At 37.6% G+C, this 26,067-nt stretch overlaps 1 protein-coding gene across 4 annotated transcripts in view; it reads left to right on the forward strand.

Annotated features, from left to right (window-relative positions):
• BLNK (B cell linker) overlaps positions 1 to 26,067 on the forward strand; it is a 100,433-nt gene that overhangs the window by 70,711 nt on the left and 3,655 nt on the right. For 2 of the 4 annotated variants that reach the window (XM_027672083.1, XM_027672085.1), the window contains 18 exons: positions 3,981 to 4,037; positions 6,051 to 6,100; positions 7,001 to 7,041; positions 7,897 to 8,053; positions 9,302 to 9,471; positions 9,977 to 10,058; positions 10,812 to 10,892; positions 12,334 to 12,359; positions 12,898 to 12,932; positions 13,252 to 13,347; positions 14,011 to 14,053; positions 16,926 to 16,953; positions 17,252 to 17,324; positions 17,876 to 17,906; positions 18,874 to 18,916; positions 19,645 to 19,723; positions 20,175 to 20,206; positions 23,112 to 23,191. In XM_027672083.1, the coding sequence (XP_027527884.1) occupies positions 3,981 to 4,037; positions 6,051 to 6,100; positions 7,001 to 7,041; positions 7,897 to 8,053; positions 9,302 to 9,471; positions 9,977 to 10,058; positions 10,812 to 10,892; positions 12,334 to 12,359; positions 12,898 to 12,932; positions 13,252 to 13,347; positions 14,011 to 14,053; positions 16,926 to 16,953; positions 17,252 to 17,324; positions 17,876 to 17,906; positions 18,874 to 18,916; positions 19,645 to 19,723; positions 20,175 to 20,206; positions 23,112 to 23,191 (1,204 nt within the window). The remainder of the gene's footprint in view (positions 1 to 3,980; positions 4,038 to 6,050; positions 6,101 to 7,000; positions 7,042 to 7,896; positions 8,054 to 9,301; positions 9,472 to 9,976; positions 10,059 to 10,811; positions 10,893 to 12,333; positions 12,360 to 12,897; positions 12,933 to 13,251; positions 13,348 to 14,010; positions 14,054 to 16,925; positions 16,954 to 17,251; positions 17,325 to 17,875; positions 17,907 to 18,873; positions 18,917 to 19,644; positions 19,724 to 20,174; positions 20,207 to 23,111; positions 23,192 to 26,067) is intronic. The other 2 variants (XM_027672084.1, XM_027672086.1) reach the window with 1 other exon arrangement.

Raw genomic sequence — 26,067 nt, forward strand, 5'->3', positions numbered from 1 at the left:
CTGGCAGAGGAGTGGGATGCACTTCTAGAAGTAGCAGTGATCTTCTGGCTCTCCCATTCCCCAGGCAGAAGGAGTAACCTTAGGCTGCAAGCCCTGCTTGTGGTGTCATTTTCACAGCTGTGTTTCTGTCCACAGACCTTAAGCAGGCTCTGATGGTGAAACACCTGATAGATTCTTGAGATAATTTTTTCCTTTACTCATCCTTCACTCTAACACTGCTGCAATTTGCAGTAAATCACAGTCACTTGGTATATGCACTTGTTATTTCCACACGAAGTGCAAATGAGAGTTTCCATTAAAATGACGTTATTTCAACTACTTGGGTCTTTATTTTAATTTGTGTGGTTTTGTTTTTAGCACAGTGTGTACGTAAATAGACCACTGTGTTCAGAGACCCATCTGCAAAAAACTCACAGTTTCATCTAGGACCTGATCACAGGGAAGAGCTGGTAGGTGTCAAAAGGATTTTGGTGGGTTTTTGAAGGAGACGAGGGTTTGTTGTTGTAGTTGCTGCCTTTTAATAAAGGGTGGCTTCCTACTTCACAGTAGTAGTTTAAGTGTAATTAATAATGTTGCAGTGGGTCCAGTTCAAAAGCCTCAGGGAGGAAAGCAGATGGCAGAAACAATAGAAGTATCTCAAGTTTATAATTTGAGGCTGCAAATTGTCTCCCATAGTTGCCTGAATGTGAATTTTGCTTTTAATCAGTATTGCTCTGACTGTGTGTCCTTCCTAGAGAGTAAGAGGGGAAGGAAAGACAAGGGAGAAGTAACGAGAATCAAATGTAGTGGAAGCTGGGAAGGTTAGAGGTATCATCATTAAATGTCAAATACAAGATTGCTGATATAACACTGCAATTCTTTGATTCACTCAAGATGTAAAAAAACCCTATAAAAAAGTGCAGGCTCATAAAAACTCTTTTAATATATGACTGCAGCACAAAGCTCACATCTCAACTCTTCCAGCTATAAGAATACAAATTGAGATATAAAAAGCATATAATAATCTTTCTGATGATACTGTGCTTCATCTGAGTCATATTAATCTTTTCTGCAGTTATGATCAGAAATTTAGTTTCTAAAAAATTGAAGAATTTCTTACATTTGCATATGACTTCAGAACTCAAGTCTTGAACCCAGCAAATAAAAAGTTGCAATAAAAGCGTGAGTTGACAATGCTGATAAGGATTGGTACAAGAGGTGCCAAGCTTTACAGAATTAGAACTGGCTGTATTGCTTTCAATGTGCCCTTTGGGGACTTTTTGTTGAATTTTTTTTAAGACTTTTTCTAAAAAACATGGTTGTCCAGTTGACGATTACTTCCATTTCAGTTACAGAATTATTTTATTAACTGTTAGAGATCTAAACACAACTGAAGCCAGAATTTCTTTTTAATTGGCTTTATGTAGCACAGATTTAGAATTCGTGTATATGCTGGAATAAACCCCATCAAATTCAAACTTATTATAAGTAGAAATAATTTTAGGGAATTCAAATAGCATACTTGCTTATCTGAAGCCTAAAGTTGTCATGCTGATGTATACTGTAAGCCTCTGCTACTTAAATTGAAAGAGCAATCAGAGATTCTTGAAATATATTTGACTTATTACCAGTATTTGTTAAAACACTGGTAAAACAGAAATGTAAGAAAATGTCCTTGCATCAAGACTTGTTCTCCAGTTTAGTTCATGTGGGGTGCAGGTGTGGAGGGATTCCTCTACCATCCATGTGTTCTTCAAGGTCTGTGGAAAGCAGCCTGAGCAGTGGTGGAACAGGAAGAAAATTGACAGGTTTTTCTTCATTACTTAAAAGTTCCTGTGGGTTCCCCATCCTGTCTCAGAATTATCTGGCAGTAAAAATATTGGCCCCTGCAGGATAGCAGTCACCTGCTTGCCCTTAGTCACTTGCAAAACTGTTTACAGTACTGGAGCCCCAGCTGCTGTGCAGATCATGCTGTCAAAGAGGATTATGTACTCAGGTGTAGAAGCAATGGGTGTAGCCAAGACCAACATTGTATAAACAATGAGAGCTGGGGGCTCTCATTTTGGTAGGTGCTGATCTACTGGAAGGTCAGTTTACTCACTTCGTAGGAGTATCACATCCTTTCAAAACTTCCTTCGCAATGCCATCAGAAATCATGCACTTGTAGTTGTGTGTCTGACGGCACACAATCCAAATATGTTCATTTCTTGAAATCACATTCTTGAAATCACATTTGCTATGTGACCTTAAAAAAAAAAAAAGAAGATGCTTTACTCAGTTATTTAGTTGGGTAAGTCTTTACTTCAGATTTGTCTGGTCCATTTCTCTGTACAATTTATAACTCAGGCAGTAACTTCAGGCAGAAAAATGGTCATTGTGTTACTAAATGTCTCTTCAACCTGCATAGCTGCAACTAGAAAACATCTGTGATCCAACTCTTGGCAGAACGAAAAGTGGTGTTTTATGAACAAAACAATGAGAGAAATGTACTAAAATCAATGTACCACACTTAGAAAAAGAAAACAGGAAAAAATATCATACCTAATTTTAACTGTTATTCTGAAGAGACATGAAAGTCACTGTGTAGCTGGATAGAATGTTTTGAGTGCTGGGATTTTATTAATATAATAATATTTCATCAAAGTGAAGACGAATAAATCACAGCTAGATGCCATTTCACTGTCATAGCACACTGTAAAGAAAATGTGTGAAAGAGCAGTAATAACACTTTCCAAAAAAGCTTTCAGATTAATTTTATCTTATACAGTTACCACATACTTCCAAATCTATAACAAACTATTCCACTAGGTCATGAGAACACAGTTCAGGAAAAGTTTATCTGTCAGCTAGATCACACCTTTTGGAACTCTGAAAATGTTTCCAGCAAAGTTTGATTAATTTATCTTTTAATCACAAGTGTGATGATCTAGTGCACTTAAAACTAATATGTACTATAAATATTCAACTCAGTAGAGATTATTAGTATAATTTTTGTAAAAACTATTAAGTTTAAATGGTCCCTAAGAAGGGAGTGGACTTTGTACAAATTTAACAATAGAAAAAGTGAAGGACTTTTGAAAACATAGAGTTTTCAGACACATCTTAAACGCTAGGGGTGTGAGCAGAAACACTAATGGGGAAATGCACCCGTGGGAGAATTAAGTTCAACAGAGAAAGGACTATTACTACCTGTGTTTGGTTACTTTTCTGAGTGTAGCCTGTATAAATAAGTGTTGCTAGAGCAAAACACCCAGACCTCTCCTGCAGTTTATTTAAAAATCCTCCATTTAGTATAGGAAAACAAAAACATGCTATAAATTCAAAGTATGTAATTAATATTTGCAGTTTCCGCATGTGAGAAAAGTTAAGCACATGCCTAAATGTTTTAGTGAGCTATAGGGGGGCAATCTTGGAATACATTGTTTTAAGATGGAATAGCTTGTTCTCTTTCAGGTTGTTATGAATTTCTGTACCATGTATTTTGTTCTCATGTGAGAGGCATTTGTACCCCATTGTATGAAATGTCTCAAATGCTACTTGGTTGTTTGTTGAAGCTAAAATGTATATACTAGGATTAAATACACTTAAATATGTATGCTAAATTATATAGCATTTGGTTCTTTCAGTGCTTCCTCATTTACTTCAGGGACACAGGACAAAGTCAATTGCCATTTTGCAAGCCTTTGTGTGGATAATGATGTCAGAATCTGAAATAGCCACGTAACCACACCTTGGCATAGGGTTATGTCTTTCGAGCTTGTGTTGTGGTTTGCACATTTGGTAAAGTTCTGGCTCCAGTACAGTGAAGCTCCAGCTGACTTCAAAAGAGCCTGGATTACAGATCTGACATTCAATAAATACAGTGAGAATTACTTTTTGAGTGGATTTGAATTTTAGAATAAATAACATATTTGAAGAGATTCTAGTAAATGTAGATGTGGCCATGAACTGTTTCAGCTCTGTGAAAGAACCATAATTTCTTTTCTTCTATTGATATTTAGGTTCCAAAATGAACAAGTGGCCTTAATTTGCAAAACTGGGAAAGATACTTGGGATCGGTATGCTATTTCATAGCTGCACAATAGCACGATAGGCTGCTTAGACACAGACTCCTGTTCTGTACTTCATATGCTTTTGTTATAACGTATTGACATTTTCTGTCAGGGCCACTGCCAGGATTTACAGGGCCTGGGACAAAGTATGGAAGCCTTCTGCTTAGCAGCTTAGAAATGTGTAATGTTGCTTAAGCCACATACTTTACACCATGACCCAGACAGCCTCTTACTGTTGCCTCAGTTCCAGTATTTTCCAAGTCTCCACTATTTCTGAACAACTCATGATAGACATGTTGCAAAGTGCATTAATAGATCTTGGTCTACCCTCCCTAAGACCTGAGATGTGCCCTGGCAGTGGCCCTGGGTTTTTCTTTCTAACATGGCTGTGCTAACCTGGAGGAAGACAAGAGCAGGGCTGTTGAGAATGCTTTTTCATTTGCTGTCTGTACACTGTTATATTATACTGCAGGAAGTTAAAATCTTGGAGGAGGCAGCTATCCATCATTAGTGTTGTTAGTAATGAACAAAGCAGGTTAATATTGCAAAAATAATCTCCCTGGATTGGTTTTTATTTGTTGGGATAGGGGGCGGTTGGGCTTCTTTGAGCTTTAGCAATGCCTGCACCATTTATTCATTGATTCATGCATGTGCATGGGGTGATTTTGGTGACTATCTGAACAACAGAATTCCATGAATTCAACTCAGAAGTAGCCAAAGCCTTTCTTAAAACAGATAGAAAAAGTTTTTCAGTTGATGTGTTAGTGCCCCTACCCAGAGTTACAGTGGTATCTGAACAATGACACCTGAGCAGCATGCTCAGGACTTAAATATTGAGTGACAAATTCTTGTGGTAAAGCAAAATTTGTAGATATCACTATTGCTCAGAGATCACAAGAAAGCATTTTAAATTCCTCGTAGTCTTTTTTTTTTAAATGACTTGCTCATTTTTGCAGATGAATTTGTTAGGACCTGACTGAAGGAAGGTTAAAGCCATCAATTCAGTGGACGAAGCTTCAGGTCCATGGTGGGGTCTCATCAGTGCTATAGGGCAGCTGTCAGACAATGCTCAAAAGTCACTTTGAAGAGTCATTTTTAAAGTCATTAACTGTGTTAATGTTTTATCTGGCTACAAAAAGCAAAGGGTTGGGTTTTTTCCTCTTCAGAGGCATCAGTCTGGCCTCTGGTGTCACCCATGCACCGTTCCATCTTGACCTTAAACTCAAATTCTTCTCTTTTGTTACAGGGTAATGAAATAATTCAATTCAGTGTCTTTGGACAGCTGCAAGTTAGCAAGGAGGGGTATATATGAATACCCATGTATATATGTGTATACGCATATATTACATACATGTGTACTTCTGCTTGCTAAATATATATACATGCACATGCATATACATATGAATATATGTATAGCCATAAATATCCTTTCAGTCTTTCTACAAATTTTTTTTTATTCACTTGGTATTACAAATGCTATTATAACAGTTTTTACCAAAAAAGGGGCATAACATCATAAAATAATAGTAAGCAGAAACAGAATCTGGCACTGAGAGGCCTGGTATACATTTAAACATTAGTCAGCAAATAAAGTACATGCAAAATTATAGTTCTAAAAATACAAATGGAGAGTGCTACACCACTTTCTTATGCCATACTCCTAGCAAAACCTCTTTGAACCTGAACAGATTTTCATCTTCCAATAGACATGCATTTATCTTTATCCCCTACGTTATCTGTTTCTGCATTGGAAATGAAGAGGATAGGGGTGAGCAAGGAAGCTGTTCTTTAAACCTATGTTCTAAGTGAAAAAAAGAATTAAAATATCAGATTATATTTTAATATCTTATCTGATTCTAGCTTTTCAAAGCATTCTTCTACAGCTGTTTGCTAAGCATCTGTGATGGTAATCTGTATTTCCTCAGCTGCAGGTATCTTTTGTTATCAGCTTTTTGATGTGTCTGGCTAAAGCTCCCTTCTACTGAATGAGATCATAAATGTAATAATTATCATTTACAGCCTTAAAAAAAAGCCACCACCAAGTCTACCACAAAGGGATTATGCTACAGGTAAGGCTGTATTAATGTAAATTTAAACTGCATGTCTATGTAAATTTGTTATCTATATGCCAGCCTAACAGTATTTCAGTTATACACTGCCTCCTAATTTGTTTTTAATGAGAGCACAGGGTACCATTAACAACAACTCTGAAGGTAGTTCACACCTCTGAAATGAAAGGCTAGCAAAAAATAGCAAGTAGCTACTCTTTCAAAATCAATCTTTGTCTGTACGTAGGCTGCTGTAAAAAATGGAGGAGAATTTACATCCAGTCCCTCCCTGGTAGAAACTGTGATGTGAAAGTAAGTAAGGAAAAAAAAAAGAAAAAATGGATCATCACAGATTCAAAATCTTAATACTGTAAATGTAATAATGACATCATGAATTATCTTAGAGGTAGAACTCTACTTGCTTGTCATACAGCACTGACCACAGACTAGTTCATGGTAACAGCCATCTTCAGTTAAGACAATAACTGAAGCAAAGAGAATAGAATTTGGAAGTTATCAGATAAGCGTACCATGTTTAACGTCCACACTTGTAATTAGTGTGCTGTCTTGGAGCTTTATCCAAGAAACAAGAAAGTGCAGAGCCCAGAGGTCAGCAATAGTTTCATTATCTAGAAATTGTCACCCCTACTTAAAAATGAGATGCATTAGCAGGACACTGTGGGTAAAGTACATGCTCTGCTGTTTGGACCACGTGCAGTTTGGCATTTTCTGATGCTTTCCCAACAGCCCTGAAACAATTTGTCAAAAACAAGCAAGACAGATGTGTTGCTTCAAGCTGTTTAGGAAATTATTTCCACTCTTTTTAAACTGAATATGATAAGTATAGATTGAAAAAACAATTTAAGATAAACATCTATGTTCACTATTCCATCTCCTTAAATAATCTTATGTTTGGTTTAGAACATGCAGACAATGAAGAGGAACAATGGTCAGATGATTTTGTAAGTACATATTTTGGGGTTGTCGAAGGTTACTGTAGCAACAGGTTAGCACAAGAAATAATGAGAAAAGTTTGGGTTTGAATCATCTAGTTGTGGTTGAACTTAATACTACTGAAATATTACCTTATTTGTCCCATCAGCTTTATTCACAAGTAGCCACTAACTTCTAGCTACCTCAATTTTTTTACATTCAACTTAGAAGTATTTTCAGAAGCACTGTCAATGGCAGCCATGGACATTAAGCTTTTTGGATAAGTAAGCACATGGCATCAATTTGAGGGACTTCTCAAACTGAACAATAATTTCAGAAACCAGTAAGATCTTTTATTTGGTGGAGGGAGGGTAGGAGGGGTAAGAAGAGGAAAGCCACTTCTTAAAAATTAAAAACTTCTGCTAAGATTTTAGAAAGCACTAGAATGAAGCAAGCCATGGCCATCAGCCATGTAAAGTGACCAGTTTCCTTCTGCAGTTAGAGCGTGATTACCGTTTTAATAGGAAAGGGAGAGGAAGTGACAAGACACAGCAAGAGTCCCAGCTGGAACTAGAAAGGAACTGTCCTGGGAAGGGAAACAAGCCGTAGATCCATAATTTGAAGACAGCTCTTGAGGTGAAAGGACTCCTTGGAGATCGCAAGAAGACAGGGAGCAGGAAGTTCCTGGGAGGAGCAGAAGGGGAGGCAGGTGGAAGTGCCTGTTTGTTTAAAGAGGAAGCACTAAAAGGGAATGTAATGTGTCCTTTCAAGGAGAGATTGTTGTAATTTAGTTATTGTACTCCTGCAAGGATATTTGTGTTGTACGTTGCTATGAAGCCATAAATATGTTATGAGATGAAAAACGGGAAGTTCTGTCTTTCTAGGACAGTGATTATGAAAATCCAGATGACCACTCTGACTCTGAGATGTATGTGGTCCCCAGTGAAGAGAATCCTGATGACAGCTATGAGCCACCTCCAAGTGAGAAGGAGAAAAAGAAGATTCCCTCTGCTTTCCCTATTTCTAGGGGTGAATATGCAGGTAGTTATGGAACAGTTGACTATGTCAGCTTGATAATTGCTTATTGATCAGTACCAGAAGAGATGTGGCCTCAAATAGACTAACCTGTTCTTTCCTCAAGAGTTTGCTTTTAACTCTGACGATCAGGTCTTTGGCATTCAGTGTTAGGGGGTTTTATTGTTACAGCATGAAACAAGTTAGTATTGATGGTAGTTAAGTTTAGAATTTTAATATAATGTGTCCTAGAGACTTTAATATACATCTACTAACTACAAAATGCAAGCAAAGTTATGGGAGAGATCACTAATTTGGCTCCAGATTAATCCACACATGATGATGCAAGAATTCGTATTAAAGATTGGGCACAGAAGACTAGACAGGTCCCTTCTTAGTCTTCTCTGTTTCTCCAATCATTATTCCAAAAACAGTGAAACAGAGGACAAAGTAGCCCAAATATTCATTCCATATTGTCCTTGAAGACTGGTACTAAGGATGATAAATATCCTGAAAAACAGGACAGGATCAAGATTTTATTTACATCCGTCCAGTATAGAGGCATTTTTTTTCTTTCTGTTTCCATTATTTTCAACTATGGAAAGATTGCATTAAAGTGAATGAAAGTTAGCTTCAGTTAGATGAAGATTTGAGACATGTGGAAAAGAAACGTTGACATGACGCCTGCTTTCACTTTGGTATGATACAAGACTGTTACTGGTTGCAGAATATTTATCAAAGTGCTAAAGTACCACATATGTACTCACAGAAGTTTATCAGCACTTCATTTATGTGTTCTTTGTAAAGGCAATTGTTAAAATGACACCCCAGAGAACCTGGCATAATTTATGTTCCAGTCCCACCCTTTGTGCTGTGTAACAGTTGTTTTTCTCATATGTCAGATATGTTCTTTCTCACTTCCTATCACCAAAGTTCATACCAACACAGGACATACTAACGAAAGGACCACCCAGCCATGAGGTGTGTGAGCTGTGTAACTCCTTGTTTCCCCAAGGAGTTAAACAGCTGTTCATAGAACAGTCAGCGCCTAAGTAACCTCTGCAGCCTGTTACAGAGGACTGGGTTGCCACCTTGAGCAATGAAATAGGGCCAGTTTACACACAAGTCTCAACATCAGGACCAGCTATGCTCAGGTCTGCCTTTTGACCTGAGCTGCAGCCATAAGTAAAGACTTGTTTGCACAGGTAGTAGAAGACAGTGCAGAGGCTAATGTGTAATTTTTGCTAAAATTGTTGGTTTTTTCCACCTTAAAAGACAATCGCACCAGTCACCAGCAGCTTCCTCCCATCAACAAACCTCTTCCAAGTACACTCAGTCCAGCCATGTCCAGACCAAAGAAACCATGTGTGCCATCCCTGCCACTGCCGCCTCCTGCTGCAAAACCAAAAGTACCACCAAAGCCTAAGGAGTGTAGTGATGATGAGGTAAAGTTTACGTATATACTTGTTTTGGCTGTTTAAATGTATGATGACTCCAGACCAATAAAACAGATCAGAGCAATGCCATGACCTGGTCCCTTTCTTAGCCTCTATGGACAAATCACTTTGTACATCACAATAACCTGTGAGTACCGTACTGATTCCTGGGGGATATCTGCCTACGCTGAGTATCAAGGAGACTCTTTAGACCACAAAGTAGTTTCTGATCATCCGTAACAGGCTGCAGGCAGTGGGGAGACAGTAACCTCAAAGACTACTCCAGGACCAAAGGGAAGGGAGGAGGGCTTTCATCCAACAGTCTAGAACTGGAATTATTTGGTAAAGGGCTTTCAGTCTGTAGGAATTCCATCCACATAGGATGATAAATGTCTGAAATAGCAGTCAGTGTGAAATGACAACTGTTGTAAACTGCTGCCAGGGCTTCAATCCCAACAGTTTGTTGATATGATGGAGGTTTAACTGGTAGATTTTTGTCCTGCATTTCTCACAGGATAATTACATTGTGCCAGTGGACAATGATGACGATAACTATATTGAACCCACAGAAAGCAGCATGTCACTACCTACAAAATGTGAGTTTTAGTCATTTAAGCTAATAATTATTGTGTTATTAGGAACAACAGTGGAAAAAAATTGATCAAATTAATGTCTCTTTCTAGGGTTCAAAGAGTGGAGATGCAGCTATTAGAGAAAACATAGTCTATAAAAAGGCATTTGGCTCATGACCAGGCCAAGGAAAATTATTTTTAACTTTATTATTTTTAACCTTATTGGAAGCCATGTTTAATTTCTGCCTCTCTCAGTTATTTCCAAGTCCAGCCCTTGTACAACCAGGCATGTGATATCCCTCCTCATCCAAGGGAGCTACAGCATTAAAATTCTCTGTTTACTGAAGTGCCTCAGGAGAAGAACAAACATTTTTAAATATTTCAGATAAAGACAGACTTTGATTGTATTTTTTTATTTTGTTTTTATCTCACTATTTTGTAGTATATTTAGCTGGAGAGTGAAATTACTACAGCCCAAAGGTGAAAAGCAAACAGAGAACACTAAGTAGTTCTGCTCTCTGACATCACTGACAGTATCAAATCTATTCAGGAAGGCATGAACACTGAATAATGTTTCCCTTTTAAAATAAGAGCTGCTTTCTGACTCGGTTGATTTATTCAAGGTCATACAAAAAGGCTACCACTTGTATAAATGTTCCATTGTTAGTTTGTTAACATGTATGTATATAGAAATAGATGTGTACACATACATAAATATATATGTATATACACACACATGCACGAGTATGTATGTACATGAATAAAATATGTTTTTAGCTCCTGGGAACAGATTTATGAAGACAACAAAGCCAGGCCCCCCTACTTCTCCAAAGCCTTCTCTTACTTCTGATATGCAAGGTATGTGGAGTTTGTATCACTGTTAAAATAAAATAATTTAAGACTGAGGAATATTAAATTACACTTAATATATTGACAACACAAACCTTATGACATACTTCAGTAAAACTTAAATATGTTCCTCTTCAGTTTTTCTCTGTTGTAGCAGTTGCTTTGTCTAGCTTGAATAGCAAATCCATTTTAAGCATGAATAAAACTAGAGCAACTTCTTTGCCCAAATTAATTCATTTTTAGTCTTTTGCTTTAGTGGAGGAATGCAAATAGATCAGTACAGCAAAAACAATTATAGAGCTCGGTATGTTAGTAATCCCATTTCAGTATAGGAATCAAGACCCGATACTTTGACCACATCAGGATTTAACCATGTAGAAGTTCCTTATAGGCTGATGTTTTGCTTGTCCTTTGATAACAGTGTTCCCATTTAAGTTCTATAAAGAGCAATTTATTTGGAAAAAAAACAAAACCAAAAGCAGAAGCAAATAAGAGGAATCCTATTTGCTTTTGTAAGTGCAGATATACTTGTTTAATCTTCCAGTGCCAACTCAGAGTTGTTTTGTATCCTCATTATCCCATTAATTGCTTAGAATGTAACCTTTACAGACTTATCACAGTTCTTTAAAAAGCTTTGCATATTCATTAGTAATATGTTTAGCTTTCAAGTTGCAAACTACAAGTCATAAACTAAAATTTTTTCTGAATGATTTCAGATTTCGTGAGTTACTTTCCAGACATTTTAAAATGCCCTTTTCAATCTCAGCCTTTCTGTAAATCAGTGTCGAGCAACAACCAGCTCCTGACAGACGTTACTAAAAATAAAACATCTCCCCCTGGTGGGAACTCAAACACTTCAGCACAACAAAGTGAGGAAGCCTGACGTGAAATTTTTTGAAACAGGGTTCTATTTTCATTGAAGAAACTGAATATAGATAAGAATGCTTGTGGGTTTTGCTGTTAACATCTATGAATTAAAACTTACCAGTGTGTCAGAGGAAGGATGCTGGCCACGCAAATGCAGCTTGTATTTATGATTCACCTATCTCTTCCTCCCTGAGAGTCAAGGAAAGGCTAAATGGTAACACAGGTGTGATAACACATTTTTTCCAAACTGTCCCGTGTTTGTACAACACAAACATTCATCTTGCTTTGGGGGGAAAAGAAAGAAAAGCAAAACAAAAAAAATGGTTGTGGGGTGGGTGGAAACTTCATTAATACAGTGACTGTTTATCAGAATTCCCAGGATATTTCCTGGAGTTTCCACTAGAAGACTGGGGATTTTGCTACTCCAGAGTTTTGGAGGCAGAATCAAGTTCTGAGTAGATTCTCCATGTTATTTTTGCAGAGTCAGAAGTACAACTGATACAAAACAGATCAGTTTTTCTGGTAACATGCAGTATGTTTTTGCTAACCAAAGAACACTTTTTTTTTCCTTCCTGTCCTACAGAAGTCTACGAGGTTCCTGAAGAAGAGGTGAGGCCTTTCTATAGTATGACTTGCATTGCCCTCAGACAGGGTACAAATGTGATTATGAAAAAAGATTATCAGTCTTTCAAGGGGAAAAATGGGAACAAATCTCTGTCTGCACTTAAAACTTTCTGACACTGCCTTCTCAGAAAAGCTGGCAGACTGATTCTAAAGGTCTGCAGAACAGAGTAAATGGGAAGGGGCAGAAATTTCCCAATCCTGTGTGATAGTTATCCAGTCTGGGAAGCAGCAGCCTAACGAAATGCTTTTCAGAAGCAGAACTGCAGCAGAGGAGCAATGACAGCTCTGACACAGTAATTTTCTTCCCACTTGCTGGTACTGACGTAATATGGCCAAAGCAGATTTACTGGTGTTGAGTTCTTGCCTCTCCCATCCTAGTGCAGATTACCAGACAGGGCTCTAGTAGAAATCCATACCACAATGCAAAAATAATATCTTGATGTGGTAACATAAATAGGATCATACAAATATATTTCATGAAATCAAAAAGTGACCAAAAAATTCAGTGCATTTTCTCTTACAGGAAAAACCATCACCACCACCACCACCGGTAACCAGGTAACCCATTGCTGTGAATGTTTGTGCATTATTTAAAACTTGTCAGAAAATATGTTTTCTTATCTAGATACAACATATTTGATAATTCTTTCTCTAGAAGATATATATGCAGTAAATATCTCTTTAGATTATCTATACAAAAATTATCAACCATTTCTATGTTAATTTCAATAACCCAAGTAGAATACATTAAAAAGAAATACCTCTTAAGGGTGCTTTTTGGAATTTTGAGGGAGTAGGGGAGGAGAAAGAGAGGTTTTCTTTGTATTCACAGTTGTTAAATATAATTTTCATTTCTTAATGCATATTTTATTACTAGGTTCACTAAGCCACTTCTGTCTATGCCTGCTAAGAATACAGAGCACTCCCACATACACAGTATGACCAGAGAGCCACCTAAACAGGAGACTTGCAGGTAAGTCCACAGCAGCTTAGATCAATAGGAAATATTAGCAGAGAGAAGATTTTCTCTCTAATGCGTAGCCTTCTGACAACAAACAGTTGTCAGGACACTCACTAGGACAAGATGAGAACTGAAAGCTCTAGTTTCCTTGTGAACTTCTGTAGTCAAGCCAGTTTGCCAAATGGTAGTATTTTCTGGAATAGCCCCTTAGGGATCCGGTGTAGGGACAAAATATCTCTGCAAGCCAGTTTAAAGTTCTATTAGCCATCTCTGCACCCTTGCAAATGCAATGTTTTTGCAGGGCCACAGGATTGCTTGTAAAGAAACTGGACATGATAAATCCACAATTTGTATTCCAAGCCTCTGGAGGAAAAGAGAAAAAGTATACTTGAGCATGCAGCCTACTTCACTCCTGTGTCCCTAGAGGTGTAGGAAGCTGCTTCATAACCACTGTCTCATCTCTAGGACATTGCTTTACAAAATCGGCCAGGACAGAAGCTGTTCTAGATTAGTTCCACACCAAGAGCACAGCATCACCACAGCCACTGCAGCAGTGCATAGCTGGAATTAAATCTATTTACAGGAGACCTTCTTCTCTCTAGATCTTGAAAAGCATATCTGAGCCAAGAAATTACACAAATAAATCTTACTCAATTTATTTTGTATATTTTTCAGAAATATTTTGCCTCTTCCCAGAAGTCGTCTTCATCCAAAACCAGTGAGTAATCAATGGGCCACTATAAAACTTTATGTGTTAAACTTGGGCTGTGTTTTATATATAAATAGATGTATGCTTTTTATTATCTGGATTAAGTAACAGAAACAGATGACTCAATGTCATATTCATCTAATATTGTAATTGTTGCTATTAATCTTTTGGACAAAAGAGCACTGGACATCTGTATTGATCCAAGAAAAAGTTTAAATGTTTTAAGGGATATATTTTTCAGTCCACAAAAATAATTTCTTGTCTTACAAAATAGCAGCTGAACACCAGGAACATTAAGTAGTAAAGAGCGATTTTGCCCAGTCTGAAGTACCTTTCTTGAGCTTCACTCCTCTCCGATGATGAGTGATTAATGCTTTCTGAAAATGGAAACGTTCTAAAATGTCAGACTGGGTAGTCTGAGTAACCAGTATCACTAGAAAATGCAGTCCATGCAGGGCTAATTGCAAGCTTTGGGTTCCTAAGGCTGTGTTTCAGTCAATTCTCTTCTCCCACTACTCTTGTCCCCAGTCTGTCCCTTTCACTGTGCTGGAACAAAGGTTTTTTGAAGCAAACTACTTGGAAACTTGTCTAACTGCAGAAATGAGCAAAAGCAAATGCACAAAAGATTCTTTTTCAGCCAGATTAGTTACATAAATTGTTTTGCACCATAGCTCTACTCACAGTTGTTCCAGCACAAAAGGGTGTGCATGAGGAGCCAGCTATCAAGAAACAGGGTGACAGTAACTGCATCAGTAGCTGTGCCAAAAGCCATGTGCATCAAACTATATCCTGGCCCAATGGTCTGAGTTGTACTTAAGAAATAATCAGTCTACCAATAGCTATATAGAGAAATTAGACACTCAAAATTAGGAATTTGGGGTCATATCATAGGATTAGATGTTATGGTAACATAATGCAAGTAGTATATGAGTCTTATTTTCAGTTGCTATATATACCAAGTATTTTGTACATAAAACACTATCAGCATTTTAGTTTCCCTTCTAGCCCATCACAAAGTTCTTCCCATTTAGATCTATATCCCATGGGATGCTGAACAATTCTCAAGTGTTGCCAAGGTCATGATTTCTTTTCTACAAAACAGTTTCTCAGCTTTTCTTACCAAGAGAAGATTAGGGAAAAAAAAATGTTTAAGGGACAGTGTTGGACACAAATTCCACTATCTGAGTAGCACTAAGAATACTACTCCTGCTTCAGAACAGACTCAAGTGCCATATTGCAGCTGAAACCTCTCCATTAATGTATTGTCAGAGCTTAGCTCTGAGATGGATATCATCCCAGCTTTGCAGAGAGTAAAAAGGAGACTATCCTTTTGCTGGAGTCACATACCAAGCTAGTTACAGCTCCAAGGATGAAGCTCCAAACACTCATCTGTACCATGGATGTATTCAGCTCCTGGGTCATTGCAGTTAGCCAGTTTGTCACAAGAGTCAGCCTAGGAAAGAGTTACTCAGTGTAGTCCAAATTTTAGGGTCTTTGCTTGTTGTGTAAGTGGTCAGCCCTTACAGATTTAAACAAAAACATGGTAATGAGCATGATGTTTGTCAAATGCTGTGTTGTGCTTTTCCATCCCTGACTATGCACACTGACAAAGCAAAACAATAACTGAAACATCTGTTAACTGCTCCCATTCAATCCACTGTCAACACCAACCAGCACTGATCATGTGCACAGAACTGTAACCCTTGTTCCTCTCAAAGGCCTTGGCTGACTGGGAAAGTAGTTTCTCCATGTTTTACTTCCCCAACTGTTGGATGATGGATTACACCTCTCCAACCAGAGAATGGATGCATTTGTGACCAACATTAGTGAAAAGCCATTAACTGGGAAGATGAAGATGGACAAATTAATAACTGGTGCCTCTTTGAAAGGTACTTATTATATGGGAGTCCCATTCCCTACAAGACAAGAAATGAGGGCCAAAAGTAAGCATCTCCAGGAGAAGCCAGGAAATTAGTTGGATTGCTTCAATTCTAGCATAGTGTAAAGACAGTTTACTCAGTTTCCTTCATTCAGTGGCAGATGTGGTTTTAGTATATTCAAATCTGCTGCAAAATTTCTGTCTTCCAGCTCAGAAATTAAACATGAACCAAAAGGTCTCACTGCAACATTCAGGCCCAATTTTCTCAATACTACAGGCAATCTCAAGATTATTAGAAAGTTTGAACTTTGATGTTTGCTTTAAACTTTTCAAATTACATCCTAAAAGCTGATTAAAAATACTATGGATCCTATATGCATTCTGTACAAATATTGCTTTAAAAATCACTACAGATACCAAAGCCATATTGATTATTTATGCACTTCTCATTAAAGAATCGTTAAGGTTGGAAAAGACCTCTAAGATTGAGTCCAACTATTAACCCAGCCCCACTGTGTTCACCACTAAACAATATCCCCAAGTGCCACATCCACGCACCTTTTGAACACTTCCAGGGATGGTAACTCCACCACTTCCCTGGGCAGCTTGTTCCAATGCCTGACCACCCTTTCAGTGAAGAAATTTTTTTTCTAGTATCTAATCTAAACCTCCCCTGGTGCAACTTGAGGCCATTTCCCCTTGTCCTGTCGTTTGTTACCTGGGAGAGCAGACTGACTCCCACCTGGCTACAACCTCCTTTCAGGTAGTTGTAGAGAGTGATAAGGTTCCCCCAAGCCTCCTTTTCTCCAAGCTAAATAACCCCAGCTCCCTCAGCCACTTTTTGTAAGACTTGTGTTCCAGATCCTTCACCAGTTTTCTTGCCCTTCTCTGGACATGTTCCAGCACCTCAATGTCCTTGTTGTAGTGAAGGACCCAAAACTGTACACAGTAATTCCTTTTTTAATTCCTTCATATCAAATCTAACCTATTTTTCCATTACAGGACCATGAAGCAAACAATAATGATGAGAGTAAGTATTCCATATTGAAAACATGGCAATATGAGAGGGATTGATATGCCACTGGTGACCTTAATATAGAATACAGTGTAGTGTGTCAGTGTAAATTTTATCTGTAATGGTGAGCAACAAGCAAGAAGTGTTACTGAACTGTTTTCTAATATAATCAGAGTGAAAATATGTTAAGATAAAAATTAAACCAATGGATATTTTTTACTTTTCTTACATTAACACTAAAATGGCAGTGAGGAAAATCCACTGTTCAGATACAGCTAATATTGCATACTTAATATGTTGCTTGCATCTCTAGGTCAGAGATTCAATAACACGCAAGAATCCAGATTTCCGCCTGGAGCAACTCCATCTCCGTTACCGAGGGGCCTGTGAGTAAAAAAAAAATAAAACTACTTCTTTGATGGGGAGTGCTTTAATAGGTATATTAGGAGCTAAATCCTATCCTTGCCTATGGCAATTGGAATTCAGGAATAATTTTTATTGCTGTTTGAGACAGATACCCTAACTAGGGAAAGGCAAGCTACTATTTTGTTATTTCCAGAGGAATATACTGTTTGTGTGGCATAGCCCTTCACTGCCTGCCACTTATGGCAGATGCTGGCTTGCAGCACTAGCATATGCAAGCCTAGTTGTGTTTTTCATTAAAGTTCTTCTGCCCCACCCAAGTTGTCATCTTAAGTATTGGACAGAGTGCAGCTTCCTTGCATAAGTACCTTTCCTGAATGCCCACATTACATCTGATACCCTAATTCTTTTCTTATTCTTTTTTGTTTCTAAGTCCTACAGCTATCCAGTGCATCCCATCTTAGATAGAAACACCTTGAGAATCAATGAAACTGATCCTTAATTACTAAATGAATTCATGTATCTGCCAAGTAATCATACTCTTTTTTTGTTTTCTTTTTCCTCCAATCTTCAGCAAGAAAACTTCCAATGTGGTAAATTCACCAGTAAGTTGACTTTTATTAAATTTTTAATGTACTGTAAAACCTAATTTTATCATAAGTTTGGGTACAACTTAAAATGCCTAAAAAGATGAGGGAGAAGAGAGTTACAAAGAAGGGAAATATTTGGGTGCCATTACACGAACTAAGAGCAGTGAGAAAGCTCAAGTGGGAAAGTATTTTGATTAAAGGGATGTTTGGATTCAATACTCCAGGATGTAACAATAAACACAGTGCAAGAACTGAATAAATGAGAAATAAATGGGAACACAGGCCATTCAGAAGTATTCCTGGAAATATACGGGGAACATGAGTTCATTGTAAGAGTGACAGGTCAAGAAATATGCAAGATTTTACCAAATTTGTTAGAGGTTTTTCAGTAAGTATTTAATCATTAGAAAAATATTTCAAAATCTCTAGTGGGAGAAAGTAAGACAACTGGTTAAAACTTTCAAATAAATTAATTTGAAAAGTGTTTCAAAACTGGCAGTTTATTATCACTGTTTCAAAATGAAAAAAAATTGAAACTGGAAGGTTGGTTGAGTTTTTACTGTGAGCTAAACTGACAGTTTAACTTTCAGTAAAACGAAATCTGTTCAGAAATTTGTGAGCGTAGCTCAATAAGGGATAGACTCTTCATTTTTGGGCCTGAGATAAGAATGAATCATTTATTACGCCGCAAACTTACCAATGGAAGTTTAAAAAAAAAAAACCACACGTCTCGAGATTTTACTTTGTCTGTCTATTTATATCCACAAACTGGGATTCTTTCCAAACCTATTTTGCAAAATCCTGAGCTTCAAGGTTGTACAATTAAGAGGCTCTAGAGAATGGCCATGTCTCTGCCTCCTAATTCCTCCAGGATGTTGTCAAGTCTAAATGTAAACTAGTTCACAAAAAGTATAAAAAGATAAACATTTGCTGTTTTAGTGACATGCCATTTAATATTTGGTGTCCTTCTGTTTTATTGCAGAAACCATGTTTACCTTCCAGAGAGATCTTAACTGCAAATGAAGGTAAATTATCTCCACTACTGTGAAAAAGTTGACATTTATCAGAATTAAATTTCCTTCTTATTAGAAACATGAAACAAATAACACCGCATTCAACTTATTCTGGTTTTTTGAGGGGGGTTTGGTTTCAGTCGTTTCAGACTGGATCTGGCCAGCCTGAGCTGCACTGAATATCATTGTTCTCTAAAGTCAGTCACAGTAAAACTATTGAGGTTACTGCCGGGGTAATGTAGGACAATAATGGACCAGAAATGTGCCATATAGCCCTCTGACTGGCAAGGAGGGAAGGGAGGCGAATCACTCAGAACTCAGCCAGAACCACCTCACATGGAGCCGACTCCTGGCACAGGCACAAAATGCATCCCGTCTCTGCTCCTCCAGGCAGAGGCTCAGCAGGAGCTGCTGTCTGACACCAGGGTGAGATGCAGCCAGCCAGCCGAGCTCTTGCAGGCAGCCTGCCCCAGCATCCACCCCTGTGTCACACAGCTCGCCTCTCAGAAGGAAAGTCTCCCACTGCAACCCTGCAGGCACCCACAGCACAGCTATTTGCCCAGAAATTTGGTGGTATGCCACTAGTTAACAAAGAAAGTAGCACGATAGCAAGCTGCCATGTGAGGAAAAATCCCAAAAGTTATAGCAAAAGTTCCTTCAACTGCTGGGGAACTCTCTTATCTGGGACAATATGTTTCTGAAGAAATCTTGACTCTAACATTCATTTTACCAAACCACAGAAAAACCTACAGCAGCAGAACGACGACGAAGTTCCAACCAAGAGCTTCCACTTCCACCCCTTCCAAGTGGTGCACAGAAGTAAGATCTCCTTCCATCATCTTTTGAATATTTCAGTGCACCAGCACCTACTGCTTGTTCTGAACACAGCTGTGAGAGGTTCAAAGGGAAGCACTGTTTTTCACTGTAGCCTTCTGTTGAGAGTTGTGGTTCCTGAAGCCTCACAGCAAAAAAATTAGGCATAGCAAATGAATGCATCCAAATACTATAACCATCACCAAAAAGCATGGGAGGATATAATCTCTCATAAGGAAGGTAATGGAGATTTAAACCAGGTTTAAATTCCTAGTTTTCAGTACTAGTGGGATATCATTTTTTTAAATACCTGTATCAGACTCTTAATTTCTCAATGGACAGATGGGTGAGGTGGAACACATTCTATCACTGCATGCTTCAAATACACAATTTTCATGATACCAGAACAGGGTAGATCCCCTCAGACCTTTCTGTAATCTCTTGATATTTATTTCAGGCCTCTGCTCCAAAAGTTCTCAATTCTGCCAAGTAAGTATAATTCAGTTTTTGAATTAATATGTGATTAACTTGTAATTTCAAATTAATCTTTGACTTAAGATTATTTCAATATGCCATGCATATTAATTATTTTGGAATTAATACATCTGTAATACATACAAAGAGGAGATCAAGTATCCAGGGTTTTAGCTCAGCTAGTAAAATTAAGGAAGTATGTCAAGGTAATTGATGGAAATTGGGTGCTTCATTTCCATTTATGACTACTGGAAATTTCTACCAAAGGCAGTTTGGGCCATTTCCCATCATAATAAAGATTCCATCAATCTTCCTTGCCACAAAAGAATCCTAAATATGACATTTCTGGGCTGTTCCAGGCTTCTTTTGCCTAGAAGACAGACAGATTATTATTGCCTCCAATTTATTCTTTCTCTACGGGGGGGGGGAGGGGAAGTATTTTTATAATGGCAAATGCTAAAGCTCTTCTGTTTTCCGAGAGGAACTTGGTTTCAGTTCACAGTTAAATTAGGCATTTTTCTAGTCTCTTGTGAGCAGACACTTGTCTGACCTTCCTATAAGTCCTTTTCTCCACGTGTTCAGCCTCAGCATATCTTTCACACTGTAAATAAATGGTAAGAATTGCACATAGAAATCTGCATTTGGTGTAGCTTGAACTTATATGCTGCTATTAGTGCACCTATTTCCTGGAAATGTTTGCCTGATGGATGTTGCAATTATATCTCCTCTGCTGAGGAAGTATAATAATGGTTCATCTTAATGACATTGATTGATGCTCTTAAGTTTGTCTGCTCCTGTCACACAACTGTGCTTCAACTTAAAGCATAAATTCTTACTGCTCTCTGAAGTGTAACTATTATTTGAGGTCATGTGGTGCTATTTGATGCTCTGATTAGTACCTTTTCTTTAACATAATCTTCTTCTGTGTCAGGTCCAGCAACAACTTTATCACGCATACAACTGGTCCCTAATCTCTAATGACCCTTCAGCATAACCTGTCATCTTTTCTTTGTCCCCATACAAGCCTAGAGCTATCTGTCATCTTTTCTACTAAAAGTACTTATTTCCCATATAGCACAGTATCAGATGCTCCACTGAAGTCCAGATTAAGTACAGCGCCATATTCCCTCTTTATAGAACTCTGTTATTTTATGAAAGAGCTGTAACATTTTATCTTCTTGGGTAAGTTTCAGATTTTGTCCTACTAGTTGTATCTTTACCTCCAAATCTTAATGTTATTTCCTTCAAATTCTCTCCTAGGGCCTTGTTCTGTGGAATCAGATAGAAAGGCCTGTAATGCTCAGCTCACTTTTTCCAACTTTAGGTACAGCGATTATGTTTGGTATCCTTAAATCATATGGTACCATCCTGACTTAAAAATTATTTAAAATGACTGTTACCACCCCTGAATTTCATGTGCCAGTTTTTGAAATTTCTGGGGTAAAGATTATGTGGGCCCACCAGTTCAATTGTACTAAGTTATTTAAGCTTTGCTTCCAATTTGGTTGTGGAAATTTCCATTTCTGTATCAGAACTACTATTTGTTTAGTACCTAGATTACCTTTAAAATCAATAAAATTGTTACTGCATAAAGCCCAATCTCTCTTTCCTTTTTCACACAGCTAAGGAATCTTTTATTACTTATTTCAATGTCCTTTTGTCAAGTCTAATTTGGACTGACTTCTGGCAGTTCTTATTTTATTCATACAATCTACTTTTCAACTGTAGCTTTTGCTGCTGGTCAGTCAAAACTTTAGAGAAAACCCCAAAATTCTTAATATTGAATATCCTTCTCAAGTGGTTTCTAATGCCTTGAGAGCTGGAACTGCTCCTTACAATGTCTCCCCTCCACTTGAAATGCAGCTTCCAGACAGTTGCATCTACAAAAGAAGTTTTAAACCTACTTCACACAGCTGTCTCTGAGCTCTCCAGTCCAATTGAATTTTTTAACTCTGGTCACTATATGGGCTCATCTATAACATTCTTATTCCTTTCTAAACTGAAATCTAAGTCAGAATTATATTAGTGAAGATTTGATAATGCAGTCTGCAGAGCATCATGTCCAGGAATAGGTGAGTGCTAGCAATCCTAGTGGTATTTGTTTTCCCCAGTAAGTAAAACACACAGGAAATAAGGCTTCCCATAATAACAAAATAAGTAACACTTAACTTTCTACAGTCATCTTCTCTAGTACATTGATCTGCACTTAACTCTGATCGGAAGTACCCATAGCAGACACCTATACTCTTGGACCAAGATTCTGTTTTACCAGAAAACAATTATCTATACTTATTTCCCATATTTCTCTCATATTACTAAGCAACACTACTCAAACATTTGGCTCCTGATTTCTTAAACTCTGACATCTGTATTTCAGCCCTAATAACTATTTTCTACGATGCTTTGTTATTACAATTATAATTAAGCTTCATAATCTTTCCTACTAATTCTACTTCTCTATTTAGCAGCCTGGGCTTCTTGCACATGCATACAAACAATTCAGTTGGACTGAATTAGTGAAAAATTATCTCTGAGCTGCATTCATTTTCATGACTCCCTCACCTATATGACTACTTCTCACACTGGACTGAGTGCTATTTGCATTGTGTTCCTGCATTTTCTTATCTGTTGCTCCATTCGTTCACTTGGGTGGTGGTGGAGTTTTTTCTTGTACCCTAAATCTAGATCTGGCTGTTAACCAAATTGTTAACCAAACTGGTTTTCTCTTCATAAGCAAGGCTACTCTTCTAGGCAGGCAAGTGTCCCAGCACTTATATTGGCCCCATCCATTTACAGCAGACAGCTTTCCTGAGTGATATCAAAGGTCAAGCGTTTCCAGATCTTGTAACAAATCCATTTCTTACATTATAGCAAACATCCTTTGAAAACTTTTATACATGTTGTTCTTTCTCTTTTCTAGAAGTGCCAGAAGCTGCAAACCGTTCTCTGGGCACTTCCCCTCAAAGCAGCACTTCATCTATCGCAAGTTCTGCAGACCAGGTATAACATTAGCTAATTTGATATTACAGAAATCTTCTTATCCTTTATTTTAAAAGAGTATTTCCATCCCTACTCCCCTTCAAAATAAAAATGACGCTCCTTTTGTGGAGGGCGTTTGTCCCCTTTTGCAGGGAATATTTTCTGTAGCACAAAAAAATCTGAATGTTAACTTGCATTATAAAAATGCTTAGAACATATAGCATAGGAGAGGTTTAACAAAGTGTAGAAAAATGTGTTCCAAACCTTGGCACTCTACCAGTCACTTCAAACAAAATTTAAAGAAACTTCTTAGTTTCATGTCTTCCTGACTCCCCAGTTCATACGTTCAACATCAATGAAACACAAAAATCTATGGTGATGTATATGTCCATTCTTTGATATTGATGGCTATAAAGAGTTTTTAGTTGCCTGTTTTTTTCTAACTTATAGCTGTACATACTGTATACAGAAAAAAAAATAATGTGCAGTAAGCAGAGACAATGATGCTGTGATGCCTCCCCCCCATTTGTTTTAGTCTCTCCCAAGTCCTGCTCCTTTCTGTTCCTTTAAACAGATCTCTTCTCATTACTGTTAATGCTGTCAGTTTTATGGCCAGTTCTTCTTTTATGTGTTTTGTTTCAACATTAATCCTTGAATAATCTAAGCAAATGCAAAGTTATTTTCATTTCAGTACTATTTGCCTTACTCTCATTTTGGATGAAGGGAGACTACAAAATGCAGGAAGTCATTCTTACTAGCTTAGTAGTCACAAACAAGGTTCTGGTGAGTGTATAACAAAGGCTCTATCGTGCACAGCCAGTGACATTAAATGTTTTAAAGCCTGACATGACAAAGATAATACAATAGTGAAGAACACAAAGGATTTCAAGTTCTGGAAAAATTTTAAGTGTATGTCATACTGGATATTTATTATAAAAATAACTTTCAAATAAACAATCCAGCAGACTCTAAATAAACAGCTTGTAGCAATTACATTTGTAGTTTTTATGTAACAGCCACGGGCAAAACCAAAGCTTAATAAATCATCCATTTTGTAAAAAAAAAGAAAAAAAAAATTAACTGTTAATGTTATTTTTCCACCATTTATGTACAGTGGTATAATTTGCTGTAGCATCCTGCACAATACAGGTGCTCGCAGATGTCATTCATTCCCACGAGGCTCACTGTATGTTTGGTTCCCATCCAAACTTTGACAGCAGCTGTCTGCTTCTTCATTATGGGCTACAGATAGTGGTAGCAGAAAAGTCTGGAGGCAGTTGACTCCTTGTTTTGTTGAACAAAAGATTTGTTTACTGGACTCATTCTCTACATGGACAAGTACCATTCATACTTGCAATTCTTCTCATCCTTTCTTTTTCCAATGAATAGTGTGAAGAAATACGTGGAAGAACTTTGAAGATAAAGTCATGTTATGGCTTGAGCCAGTCTTAAGAATTTAGTGCAATGCTCTCTCCCACTGTCAACTCCCCTCCCAGCCACAGACTTCTCTGGAGTTCCTTTCTGATCCTGCAGTGACCTGAGCCAAGTCATTAAACTGACAGAAAACCAGCCTGGCAGTCAAACACAAAACAAGGCAAAACAAAAAGGGAAAGATATTTTTTTTTTTTCATGCAAGATTAATAAAGTGAATTATCTCACCATGGGATCAGATGAGCAACAAAATGAGCACAAAGGAGAAGCCAAGACATTCCCTTTTTGGCAGCAATAATCCAGTTAGACCAGCTCAGCCATAATGTGCAACTTCAGCTTTAATCTGTTTTGTCCAGAGGTGACAAAGCTTGTGTGAAAATTAATTTTCTCATTAAGCTTGTTTCTGTAAAGGTGGAGCCAAACTGTTCAAATAACCAGAAAGGTTAATACCCAGATGTATTCATTAGGAAATACTCTTAGCACTATTTCTACAGCCTTTCCACTCTGAGATTTTACATCAACCTCCTCAGCAAGAGCTCACTTTTCATGACTGCTGGTTTAATAACCTACTAATTTATCTTCTAGCTATTGAAGTCTGATAATGCATAGGTCTTATGTTGCTTCTAATCCCTCATCCTGTCCTTCCTTTTCAAAATTCTCTAAAATCCTCCATACCTTTCCCCTAAACTCCACTCCTGTTCCCCAGATGTATGCTCATTCCTGCATCATTTTACTACCCAGTTTTCTACCATTACTTCTCTCACTCAAATTCTACTCTTGTACCACTCCCAACTGCCATCACCTCTTCACATCTTTTTATCTTTGTACTTCCTTTGCTATGAGCTTCTATCTTCTAAAATAGACTTCACAAATTTTTAGGGTGTCAGTCTTTCTACCATGTACCTTTAGGTCTGCACCTCTGCCCACATCCATGTAGTCCTTTGTCCTATGTTTCCCACTGGAAGAATAGTTTAAGGGTTAAGTTCATTTGCTGTACAGCACACTGCCAAGCATTTAACAGAATGGAGAGAAGGCAGATAATCTTGGTGAGATGTTTACAGGGGATAACATACAGAAATGAGAAATATTTTATAACAGAAATATGTTACAGAATATAAGCTGCTCTTCTATTTGGTCACAGATATAATCGTTCTCCACAGGTAAACATAGTTTTATGCCTTTTAGATAAGAGCACTGCTTCAAATGTAAGGATACATTCAGGCTGAATCCAACAGAGAACCAGAACTGAATCCATGTCTTGGGTGAAAGCACTGTGGGCTGAATTGCTATACTATTAAAGGAAAGACATTAATTATGACTAAGTTTTGTAAGGACTTTATTCATTTGTCCTTACTTAAAAACAACAAAAAGAGCAAAATATGCACTTATCCAACCTTCATGATATCCAGGTGGAGACAATAGTGATTGTGTTCACAAATAGCATTAATTATACAAGAAACATCGTT

This window comes from Neopelma chrysocephalum, unplaced genomic scaffold (genome assembly GCF_003984885.1).
Source record: "Neopelma chrysocephalum unplaced genomic scaffold, ASM398488v2 Primary Assembly neopelma1_97390, whole genome shotgun sequence".
Taxonomy (NCBI): Eukaryota; Metazoa; Chordata; class Aves; order Passeriformes; family Pipridae; genus Neopelma; species Neopelma chrysocephalum.